Source organism: Lithobates pipiens, unplaced genomic scaffold (assembly GCF_037356315.1).
Source record: "Lithobates pipiens isolate NorthernLeopardFrog02 unplaced genomic scaffold, aLitPip1_a1.2 Scaffold_23, whole genome shotgun sequence".
NCBI classification, from domain to species: domain Eukaryota; kingdom Metazoa; phylum Chordata; class Amphibia; order Anura; family Ranidae; genus Lithobates; species Lithobates pipiens.
In genome coordinates, this window is record NW_027507785.1 from 134,759,842 (window position 1) to 134,772,288 (window position 12,447).

At 42.8% G+C, this 12,447-nt stretch overlaps 1 protein-coding gene across 1 annotated transcript in view; it reads right to left on the reverse strand.

Moving 5' to 3' along the window:
• Positions 1-5,602: 5,602 nt before the first annotated feature.
• LOC143927920 (galanin receptor 2b-like) overlaps positions 5,603-12,447 on the reverse strand; it is a 229,300-nt gene continuing 222,455 nt past the window's right edge. The window contains exon 2 of the mRNA XM_077452404.1: positions 5,603-7,928. Within this exon, the coding sequence (XP_077308530.1) occupies positions 7,121-7,928 (808 nt within the window). The 3' untranslated portion in view covers positions 5,603-7,120. The remainder of the gene's footprint in view (positions 7,929-12,447) is intronic.

A 12,447-nucleotide genomic window follows, 5' to 3' on the forward strand; every position in this document is an offset into this window, starting at 1 on the left:
AATTATGATACAGGCAACAGAGAACTTTTAGCCATAAAGCTAGCTTTGGAGGGATGGAGACATTGGCTGGAGGGAGCTCGCTACCCATTCATAGTTCTGACTGACTAAAAAAACCTTAAATACATCCGTTCTGCTAAAAGACTGAACTCACATAAAGCCAAGTGGTCATTGTTCTTCTCCAGATTTGACTTCACAATTTCTTATTTACCAGGACAGAAAAACATTAAGGCTGATGCCTTGTCTCGCAAATTTTTTATCAGAATCTCCTCCTCCACTTCCTCCACAACCCATTATCTCTGAGGATAGGATTTTGGCTTTCACCCAGACTGACATCTCTGAGGCCTTGTTACCAGCACAGGCTGAAGTCCCTCCCTCCACTCCTTCTGGTATGCTTTTTGTCCCTCTGTCTCTTCGTTTGCAGGTATTGCAGCAAGTACATGCATCAAAACCTGCAGCACATCCGGGGTTTAGACAAACTTTTGAGATTATCTCTCGCAACTTCTGGTGGCCATCAATTAGGCAGGATGTGTTAGCCTTTGTCCAGGCCTGTGAAGTTTGCGCCAGAAGCAAGAGCAGTACCTCTAAGCCCCCGTCCTATGTCCTCTACCAATACCTACCTGTCCCTGGACCCATTTATCTGTGGACTTTATCACTGACTTGCCTCCGTCCCAGGGATGTTCCACGATCTGGGTGGTGGTAGACAGGTTCAGTAAGATGGCCCACTTTGTTCCATTTCTGAAACTTCCATCTGCTAAAGAACTGGGATCTTTGTTCATTAAACATGTTTTCAGGCTCCATGGGGCACCAATTAACATTGTCTCAGACCGTGGCTCTCAGTTTATAGCCCAGTTTTGGAAGGCCCTTTGCTCTCAGCTTAAGTTATCATATTCTTCAGCATATCATCCTGAGACAAATGGCCAAACAGAAAGGAGTAATCAGACTCTAGAGAAGATGGTAAATTGTCTCATGGCCAAAGATAAGGTGGAGTGGGTCAACATCCTTCCATGGGCAGAGTTTGCCTTTAATAATTGTGCCAGCACATCTACAGGGACCTCTCCTTTCTTCTGTGTTTACGGATTGCATTCTCGTGTGTGCTCCTTTGATCTTCCGCCCTCTGATGTTCCAGATGCCAACACCATGATTGAAAATTTCTCCAAGATCTGGTCCGATGTAAATCATGCTGTTTCTCGCTCTGTGCAGGCTTTTAAGAAAACGGCTGACAAGAGGCGCTCAAAGGCACCAGGATATAAAGTTGGTGACAAAGTGTGGCTATCATCTAGGAATCTGTCCCTACATATTCCATCTAAAAAGCTTGGCCCAAAGTTCATCAGGCCTTATGAAATTTTAGAGATTGTTAATCCTGTGTGCTACAGATTAAAACTTCCCCCATCCATGCGCATTCCAAATGTCTTTCATGTTTCATTGTTGAAACCTGTTCATTCCAGCCTCCTAGTAATTGAACCAGAACCTGTGGATGTGTTGGACAGTCAAGAATATGAAGTGGCATTTATTCTTGATTCCAGACGAGTGCGCAATTCCTTACAATATCTTGTTCATTGGAAAGGTTTTGGCCCAGAGGATCAATCTTGGGTACCAGCTCGTGATCTTCATGCTGATCGACTTAAGAAGAAGTTCCATCTCCATTATCCAAGTAAGCCTGGGGGTGCTGGAGCAACCCCTCGAGAAAGGGGGGGTACTGTCAGTACTAGAATCCCTTTAGGACCCAGCACAACTCACGTGACACAGCCTTTGCCTGGGAAATAACCATGATTGGCCAGCTCACCTTTAAATCACCTGTATCAGCATTCAGTCAGTGCTCATGTTAGAGTTTACATTTGTGTTTGATCCAGCTGAAATCTGCTCTGTGGCTTTCGTGTATGACCCAGCTTGTTTGACCCTCCTTGCTTGCTTCTGATTCAATACCGTTTGGACTCTGATCTACCTGTGTATGACCCAGTTTGCCTAGACTACGCTTTGCCTGATTCTACTGTAGTACCCTCATCTGCAGCAGTGAACTAAATGTCCAGCAAACATCCACCTTCATCTGCAGCGGTGAACTACAAGCATCAGCTAACATCTAGCCCCATCTGCAGCGGTGAACTACAAGGTCCAGCAAACATCTACCTTCATCTGCAGTGGTGAACTACAAGTCCCAGCTGACCTGCTCTGCTTAGACCTGCTCATGGTATGTGATCTTGCTCTTTGAACTCTTTGTATAATCAACACACCTGAACTGTTACCTGTTATCTGCTCCTGGCCTGACAACATCTAGTACAATAATGAAAACCTGAGCCATCATGGAATATTCCCAATTTTTTGGGGAGATCAGACACATTTGAGGCTATCATATTCCTGTCTTGAGGAATATGATATCCCCAAATGTGCCTGATCTGTATAGACTACAAAGCATGCAGCCAAGGGGTTTAAATATAGAGCTAGACTTAAATAGTTTTTTAGCCAGTGACTAAGGAGCATCTATAGGATCACCTTCTCAATACCCCTTCCTCTTTTTTATTAATCTACCAATATATTAAACTACACTCTTAAGATGGGGGGATTTTAGTGGCCCATTCATCGAAATATACGTTTTTTTCTGTTTCTTTCATTCTATTAAATACGTTTATGCAATCGCTATGTAGACTCCCTGAGTAATTAAGATTTAGATAAAACAATTTCTTAATAAATCATAATGTTAAAATGATAATCATTAGGTTTAAATATATATTTTTTAAGTGTAAAATTGTGATTGGGTTTTATTTCTTATTGTAAACCGGCACCCCGGCTGTGAAAGTGTAATTTAAATCCATTTCCCTCAAAGTGAGATGCCCACTCTTTCTATATAACTCCGATAACAGCAGTGACCAATGAACGCTTCCTGATGACGTATGAGAATACGAAACGTACGCCGAGGCGCCGTGGTTATGTACACATCTAGTCCCTTTGGTTTGTGTGCAGAGTAAGGCCGCGTACACACGGGCGGATTGTCTGCCCAACTTAGTCCGCTGAACAGTGTTTCAGCGGACAATCCGCTCGTGTGTGGGCTTCAGCGGACTTTTTCAGCGGATTGTCTGACGAACAAAGTCTTACGGAATTTCCGTAAGACAGTCCGTCCAAACTTGGTTTCAGCGGACAGTCCGCTCGTGAGTAGGCTAGTTCGACAGACTAAGTTTGGCGCATGCTCAGAAAGGATTTACACGGCGAAGGTTGCATTGCAGTGTATTGGACGTCGAATTTTTCGCCCCGTCGTACGTGCCGTACACGTCATCGCGCAAGTTTTCAGCGGACTGTCTGCTCATCATGTGTGGTCAAGTCCGTTCATGCAAATTTTGAACGGACTGTCTGTCGGATTGTCTGACGAACTTAGTTGGCCAGACAATCCGCCCGTGTGTACGCGGCCTAAGGTGGAACGCACGCCAGCACTAGGGAAAACCACGAGGAAACCTCCAAACCACCAGACGCGCTCACAGCCTCTGTGCAGGGCAAAGGCACTACTACTTAATTTGACAAAAAACAGCTTTTCAAGGAGGGACTCTCTGGATCTTTCCACTGGCAGGGGATTAAACTTTTTGCTGCATTTAGTAGACATGGTGTCAGTGTTTTCCTATATTGTTTGATGGACAGAGTGGTCCCATGGAGCAGGCACACCCTTGGCTCTTCTGGTATTTTTAAACCCGTTATTTCTTCGATTATTAATAGTACTTCTTTCCAGAATACTTTAATTTTAGGGCATGTCCACCAAATGTGAAGCATAGATCCTATTTCTAAACATCCCCTCCAGCATAAATTAGAGAGCCCTCTTTGAAATTGATGTATTCTATCTGGGGTTATGTACCATCGGGCCATACCCTTGTAGTTAATTTCCAGACTAGTCCGGTGAAATCGCATGCGGCATCCTTAATATTTTATATACCTCTGCCTCCGTACTTCCTGTCCCAATCTCTTTGCCCCATCTTTAATTCTATTAAATACGATTATGCAATCACTATGTAGGCTCCCTGATTAATTAACATTTAGATAAAACAATTTATTAATAAATCCTAATGTTAAAATTATAATCATTCTTCTATATTCCGTGTTTCTTTAGATGTCATCCTTTTATCACTTAGGTTTAAATGAATATATTTTAAATATATATTTTTTTTAAGTGTAAAATTGTGATTGGTTGTATTTCTTATTGTAAACCGGCACCGCGGCTGTGAAAGTGTCATTTTTTAAATCAATTTCCCTCAAAGTGAGACAACCAATGAATGCTTCCTGATGATGTAAGAGATTACAAAACATACGTCGAGACGCCGTGGTTGCATACACATCCGGTCCCTTTGGTTTGAGTGCAGAGTGAGGTGGAACACACGCCAGCACTAGGGAAAACCACGAGGAGACATCCAAACCACCAGACACGCTCACAGCCTTCAGACAGGTTCTGCAACAAGCACTTCAGACCTACTTTTTAGGTAAAGTGGTCAACTATTTCTGGTAAGCAGCAAATTTGTTTGAGCACATTGGGTGATCCATGTGGTGGAGGCTTATGCTATCAAACAATCTGAGAAGATATCTCTTTCTTCTATTTTTGTTCAGAGCTTCAAATATGTTTTCTATATAGGACTTTCATATGAATTTATATGATTTTTATATTTTGTGTGTGGTGTTGTGAATATTGCACATATTCATTTTTGATTTTGTTACTCTGGCATTCTTTGAATGCCAACTTAATAGCATTCTAATATATATTTTTTCCACGATATGTCACATTTATATGTATATTATATTGCTGTTATTCACATAGCGCTCCCTTTTGCATATAATTAAATTGATCTAAAGCACCTTGTCATTTTAGTGTGGATAGCAGCTGTTTAGGATTGTATTATAGCACTTTATGTAGAATTCAAGGTGCAAAGTTTGTTTATTATTCACACAGGTTTCTTGAAGATGTTTGCTTCAGAGGTGTAACTATACAGTGTGTAGAAAATTCCCACCATAACATCAGGAACCACTGGCTCCCCAATGTACCAGCAATCTCCAAACTGACATTGCTAAAACAACCATCAGTGGTGGAACTACTAGGATCGCAAAGGTCGCACTTGCAACCGGGTGCTGGTGTTCAACCACTGTAGGGGGGTCCTGAGACAGCAGGAAAGGGGCCACTGCAGAACATGTCCCACTGTGGGACCAAAAGGCTCAGTTCACACTGCTGCGACCCCAAAGTCCTGCAACTTGCTTGCAACTTACTTGCAATTTCCTTGCAACTTTTGTGATTTAAAGGGGTTGTTTTCTCACCTTAATGCATTCTATCTCCTCCACGGGGACACGCTGTCCCTCTCTCCATGGGGTCCCGGCTCTTTATTGGATAGATTGATAGCAGCGCAGCCATTGGCTCCCACTGCTGTCTATCAAATCCAATGACGTGGGTGCTGGAGTCAGAGCTAAGTCTGGCATTCATGTCTGTGGATGCAAATGCTGGACTCAGGAGCGCACCCACATGGTAACCCCCTTGGGAGAGCGGTTCTCCTAGAGGGTTTTCTGGTGCAGGGAGGAGCCGTGAGAGCCGCCGGGGGACCCCAGAACAGGATGTTTGGGGCCACTCTGTGCAAAACAAGCTGCACAGTGGAAGTAAGTATATGTTTTTATTATATTTAAAAAATAAAAAATGATCCTTTACAATGACTTTAACATTTCAGTCTATGGCATTCAAATCACAGTAAAATAGTGCAGGATCCTTTTTTTTTTGTCACTGGAACTTGAGTCACATTGGGCCCTGTAATGGGATCAGTGAGAAGGGCCCCAGGCCAGAAAGGAAGGGCCCAGAGACCGATGCAAAGGGCCTCATGGTCAAGGGAGCTCTTCAATGTTTCTTGCATCGGGGCCCTGAAGGTCCTGGTTACGCCTCTGACACCCATCCTGCTGATTCAAACAAAAGTAGCATAGTTTGCTACACCTATAGTTACAATTTTGTATTTGCAGCTCAGAATTGTCAAAATTGACAGGTATTAGACAATTGCTATCCAATGGCTTTTGGTACGCTAATTGTAATTATTAATAATAAAAAACTAATATAACCGCATTTCCCTCCACTATGAATTCACCTGTGTTTGTGGTCTATGGCATGAAAACTGGGTATGTGTTTACATTCACAAGATTTAGCTGACAATAAAGATAAGGCAGGTCTTTCTGAAACCTGATTGTTTGGGTATACTTTCAAGGAGAAAATTGCATGTTTTTGTAAAAATAATATATGTTGGGATTGCAGATAAATTGCCTGTGTCATTGCAAAATCTTATCAGCATTATTCAGTCCAAGAGTAATACATTACATTTGCATACCATCAATTGATGTCTCATCAAAAAGACAATGTAATGAATGAAAAATGTAAAGCACAGAAAAAATTATCTGGGCTTTTTCTGAGACAAATATCATTCCCCAAATATTCTCCTGTGTAGACAAGTGCCTTAGGCCCCTTTCACATGGGTGGATAGAATTGTACTTTTAGCTGCGGGCAGATGAAGTTATCTACCACAGCTAAATGCACACAATGCTTTCCTACGGTCCCATTCACACACTGCGTTTAGTGACGGTTTTGTTACATGTGGTTTTATGCAGATAGAAAAAATAAAGTTGACTACACCCAGGAACAATTTAGCGCAGCTATCTGCAGCTATCTGCACATAACTGCATGTAATCACAGTGTACTATTTCTCCTGCAGATAGCAGTGGCAACAAGGAAAGAAAAACAACAGGAAGCACATCAGAAATGGCAATAATGTTCCAAACGCAGCTAAAAGCAGCCGCATATAAACGCGCATAAATGCAGCTAATTGCAATGTACAAATGCAAGTGAATGCTGTGCCAGGATTCTCTGAATTTCAAAATAACAAAACATGCTTTTTAACAGCGGCAGAACAGCCGCCCAAAAGGGCCTAACACATCCATGTCAGATCTTATCCAAAGCAAACACAATGTGATTGATGTTGACAGAGGTACATAAAGAAGCTATAAAATCCTTTAGTCTACAGTCAGACCCTACAATTTTAGGTGAGTTAGGATCAGCTACCAGCAGAGCTTTGTTAACTCCTTCTGTGATGCTGCTTTTGAGACTTCATTTGGTATTCCTTCAATCTTCGCAATTCTATGTAGTTTGTGTTGTAAAGCCAACAGCCTTGGGCAACCGTGTTCCCCAGCTTCCACCAACCACTCTGTGACTTGTTGACTCTTCTGGACAAAGACCCTCAATAACTTCATCTCTTGCTACTCTTCCACTGCGTGCAGTATCCTCTTGAACTTGGGTGACCTCTGTGTGTCCAGCATAGAAACCAGCTACAGTATTGGCAGTTTGCACTGCATGAACCTTGTTGCGTGCACGTTTCTGAGTCAGCATACATGTAAAAACTTGTTTAAATCTCTTACGGAAGTGCTTAGAGATAAGAGCATACACAATTGGATTAAGGCAAGAATTAGCATAGGACATGCAATGAGATACCAGACGGAAAGCATACGTGGCTCTATTGAAGGGAAAGTGTCCAAACCAAAAGCAAAGAATAACTAAGTGGTGAGGTAGCCAGCAAATGCAGAACAGCACAGCCACTATGATAATCATTTTGGTTACTTTATGTTTGGCTTTTCTGGATTCAGACACTGTTTTTACAGGGTCCACTGAAGTCCACAGAAAGCAGATGGTTCTAGCATAGGAGAGACCAAGAATAAGCACAGGGAGGAGGTAGCCAAAAACAAAAGTAGACACATCCATTATCTTCCTCTTACGATCCTCCCAGTTAGGAATACAGATAGGTACTTGATTATAGAGAATAATATGGTAGTAGCTCAAGTAAGGGCCAGCAAACAGGATAGAAAGGGCCCATATAACTGCAATAGCTGCGAGGGCATTCCTAGAGGTACGGAGGTCTCTGGATTTCAGTGGGTAGCGGATGGCTAGGTACCTGCAGAAAAAAGGATAAATGAACAGGAATTAGATTAAATATGTAAATATCTGATATATTTACCTGTAAAATCAAAATAATGCTAGGTAACCTGAAATAATTAATGTAATTTAGTAATATGTGTCCTTGATTTGTAGAGCTGTTAACTCAAACCTAAAGTGGTATTAAACCAGTATCAAAAATGTAATATATTTTAGCTTACCAATCCTTAAATGTGGTGGTTGAATTAGTTTTCCTTTCTTTAGGCTTTTTTTCCTTTATTGTCTCCTAGTGATCCTGTCAGTAACATACTTCCTGTCTTTCAGTGGAGGAGCCAAAGAGACAGATTTGAATAGCAGCAATATTAGTTTGGGGAGAGGATGGTGTTGGATGTACTAGTTCACACTGGTCCAACATGCGCTCAACTTCCAGAGCACAAGTCTCATGACTTGTCAAAATCAATGGTTCCCTATGAGAGCCGTCTTAACTGGTGTAAAATGTTCCCTGCACTACTTTGGTCCAAATAATCTGAATGTAAGTCGCATCCAAGTCGGATCATTATCTTCACTAATCCGACCAGTGTGAAGCGACCTGTGCTCTTATAATCTTAAGGAAGAACTCCACGCCAAAATTGTAAAAACCGCTGTGGGGTCCCCCCTGAGATCATACCAGGCCCTTTGGTCTGGTATGGATTTTGACGGGAAACCCCTCACCAACATTAAAAAAAAAAAACGGTGCCCCCTCAGAATCCATGCCAGACCCCCTCCAGGCCATAGGCCATCACCATGATGGGTGCATGATTTGGGGCAGGGGGGAGGCTCTACTTCCACCGCTTCAAAGCACCTTGTCCCCATGTTGATGGGGAAAAGGGTTTCTGCTCAACAACCCTGGGCAGTGGTTGTGGGGGTTTGCGGGCAGGGGGCTTATCAGAATCTGGGATCTACCTTTAACAAGGGGGCCCCCAGATCCTGGCCCCTCCTATGTGAATGAGTAGGGATACATTGTACCCCTACTCATTCACCAAAAAAAGTGTAGTGTTGCAAAACCGTCTCTTGTTTTTTGCAACACTAAAGTCCTTTATTAAAAATGAAGAATGTCCCCTATTGTAGCTCTGTGTCTATTACTGGCTCTTCCCCCTCTGCTGATGTTTTTTTCCTCCACCGACCCGGTCCTCCGCTGACGCTGGCTCTTGCTGTTGTGTCAGGTCCAGTGCCTGCCTTTTCTTACCATGGCATGGGTCGTAGCAATCTGGGGATGTCACCCAGAGACCCTGTCCCTTGTGATGTCACACGGGGACCCCCTTCAGGTGTGATGTCACAAGGGATGGGTTCTGCGTTTGACATCCCTGGAAGGCCATGCCCCATGGCTATAAAGAACTGGCAGATGCCAGACCTGACACAACAGCAAGAGCCCGCGTCGGAGGACAAGGTCGGCGGAGGGAGAAAAAGCAAAGCGAGAAGACCAGAGGAAGAAGAAGCAAAGGGAGAAGTGGATGAGGAAGAAGACACGGAGCTATGACAGGGGAGATTCTTCTTTTTTAATAAAGGACTTTTCCAAAACCGTCTCTTGTTTTTTGTAATACGACACTTTTTTTGGTGAATGAGTAGCCCATACTCTTTCCCATGGGTGGGGCAGGATCTGGGGGCCCCCTTGTTGAAGGAAGATTACAGATTCCGATAAGCCCCCTACCTGCAGACCCCCACAACCACCGCCCAGGGTTGTCAGGAAGAGGCCATTGTCCCCAACAACATGGGGACAAGGTGCTTTGGGGTGGGGAGGGCATGTGGCCTGGTATGGTCCAGGAGGAGGGCGCTTGCTTGTCCTCCCCTTTTCCTGACCTGCCGGGCTGCATGTCTGGTATGGATTGTGGGTAGGCTCCCAAGCCATTTAAAAAAAAAATGATGGCTTTGGGGTTCCCCTTAAAATCCATACCGGCCTGAAGGGTCTGATATGGTCCTGGGAAACCCCATGCCATTTTTTTTTTATTTGGCTTGGGGTTACCCCTCAAGATCCATACCAGATTTAAAGTCTGATCCTGTCCATTGAAGTAGCATGGAAGTTGGACATGAAGTTACAGGGCAAAGTCAGATTAGAAGTCGTGTAACTTCCGTGTCAGGACAGTGTGAAGATGAACTTGACTAACAAATCAAGGCAGAACCCCAGATAACATTTCTTATGTAATTATATCAATATTCTTTTTTCCTTTTGGGTTAGAGGTTTTACATAAATAAATAAAAGCTGATCATTGTATGCATCCCTTTCAGTGTTAAATGGTTTGTCTCAACCCTCTAGCTCCCATTTTTGCTGCACAGCTGGTCTGTTAAAGGATGTTGAAAAATAAAAGTTAGTGGCTGAACTACCAGTTTAAAAGAAAGGAAAAAAAGCCTGAGGGTTTGTTTATGCTTGCGGCGAGGGCTGGTGTTCCTCTTGGATTGCCTTTCAGTGGTATTTCATAGGTGGTAAGGAGGTGATATGTTGCCTCCTCACCAATATTTTTTCCCCCCAAACTGACACAGTACTACACCATGACCAAGTGCATCGCACATGGCTGCAGCACAGCCCTATTCACTTGCATTTGGCTGGTTGTAGTGCACGCCATATGCAACATAGGGTATCATTTTGGTCTCAGCATGTTTACCCCCACCCCCCACACACACATGCTCCTTTTGCAGCTTAACCACTTAAGCTCAGAAAGGGTTTACCCCATTCATGACCAGAGCTTTTTTTTGCTGTTCAGCACTGTGCTACTTTAACAGGCAATTGCACAGTCATGCAAAACTGTATGCAATTGGAATTTCTATAATTTTTTTCACACAAATAGAGCTTTCTTTTGGTGGTAGTTGATCACCTCTGGTTTTTTTTATATGCTGTAAACCAAAAAAAAGACCTAAAATGAAAAAAAAAACATTATTTTCTACTTTGTTTTATAAAACATATCCATTAAAATCAAATATCTTCATGAATTTAGGCCAAATGTATCTGCTGCATGTCCTTGAAAAAAAAAAGCCCAATAAGTGTATATTAATTTGTTTGTGTGAATGTTATAGCAATTCCCCCCCAAATTACCCCTTTTTAGAAGGTAGACACTCAAAAGGTATTTAGTAAGCGGCATGGTGAAAGTTTTGAGGTTTTATTTATTTTGTCACAATTTTTTGGACTATGAAGAAATTATATAAAAAAAATTTTTTCACATTTTTTTTTTTTACATACTGTCACACCAGTGCATTACAGGATCATCATATGACTGATGTGGTGGTGATCAGGGATACTGACTAGTCACAGTTAAAAAAATATATATATTTTGTTCAGTTTTATCTTTTTTTACATTTTTTTAATTTTTTGACTTTTTTTTAACCACTTGCTTACTGGGCACGTAAACATTCTATCTACCCATGCCAATTTCCAGATTTCAGCCCTGTCACTGAATTTTTATCATTTCTTTCACACAAATAGAGCTTTCTTTTGGTGGTATTTAATCGCTAGTAGAGCTTTTATTTTTTACTAAACAAACAAAAAGTCAGAAAATTTCGAGAAAAAGAAAACAGTTTTCATAGTTTGTTATAAAATTTTGCAAACGGGTAATTTTTTCTCCTTCATTGATATGTGCTGATGAGGCTGCACTGATGGGCACTGATAGGCTGCACTGATAAAGGTGACATTAATGGGGCGGCACTGATGGGCACTGATCACGAGGCACTAATGAGGCTGCACTGATAGACGGCACTGAAGGACACTGATAGGCACTGATAAGTGACACTGATGGGCAGCACTGGTAGGTGGCACTGATGATGCACTGATGGGCACTGGCAGCACTGATGGGCACTGATAGGTGACACTAGTGGGCACTGCTTAGCAGCAGTGGGTGTGGAGTGTGCAGTACTGATGTCCTGATTACACAAGCCGGTAATCGCCATTTTTGTTTTTCTCATCATATCATGCTGTCAGCATGAAGAAAAGATGATTACCGGCTTCTGTTTACATCACATGATCAGCTGTCATTGGATGACAGCTGAAGAACTTTTAGAAGAACTTACATATACTAAAAGCTCTGCATCTATAGCCACCGGCATTATAACACTAACCTCTCTAGCCCTGTAAAGAAAAAAATCTGTATAAATACCTTTTTCTGCAGGTGATCCGACGCTATCTCCAGCAGCAGAAGCTCTGCAAAGGACACGGCCGACAACAGCTGTGAAATTAATGGGAAATGACGTCACCCATAGAGTTACTATGGGGTTTCGGTTGTCATCCGTGTCCTCTGCACCTGCCTCCGCAGCGAAGCGGTGGCTGACAGCTCTATCACGTTCCTACGTACCTGATTGCTGAGCCCGATAATGCAGAGGAAGGCCTCCCTTACGTATCTGTCTCACGGCCACTGATAGAGCAGACAGGTGGCTCAGGAGTGCAGAATGGTATGAGTGCCTCGTGGTCAGCTGTCAGAAGGGCTGCTCTGGGGTTCCTGATGCTGCAGGGATGAGTACCTGCAAGTTGAAGGATCAGGACAGCAGACAGGCTGGAAACTGGATCAACTGATATCAGG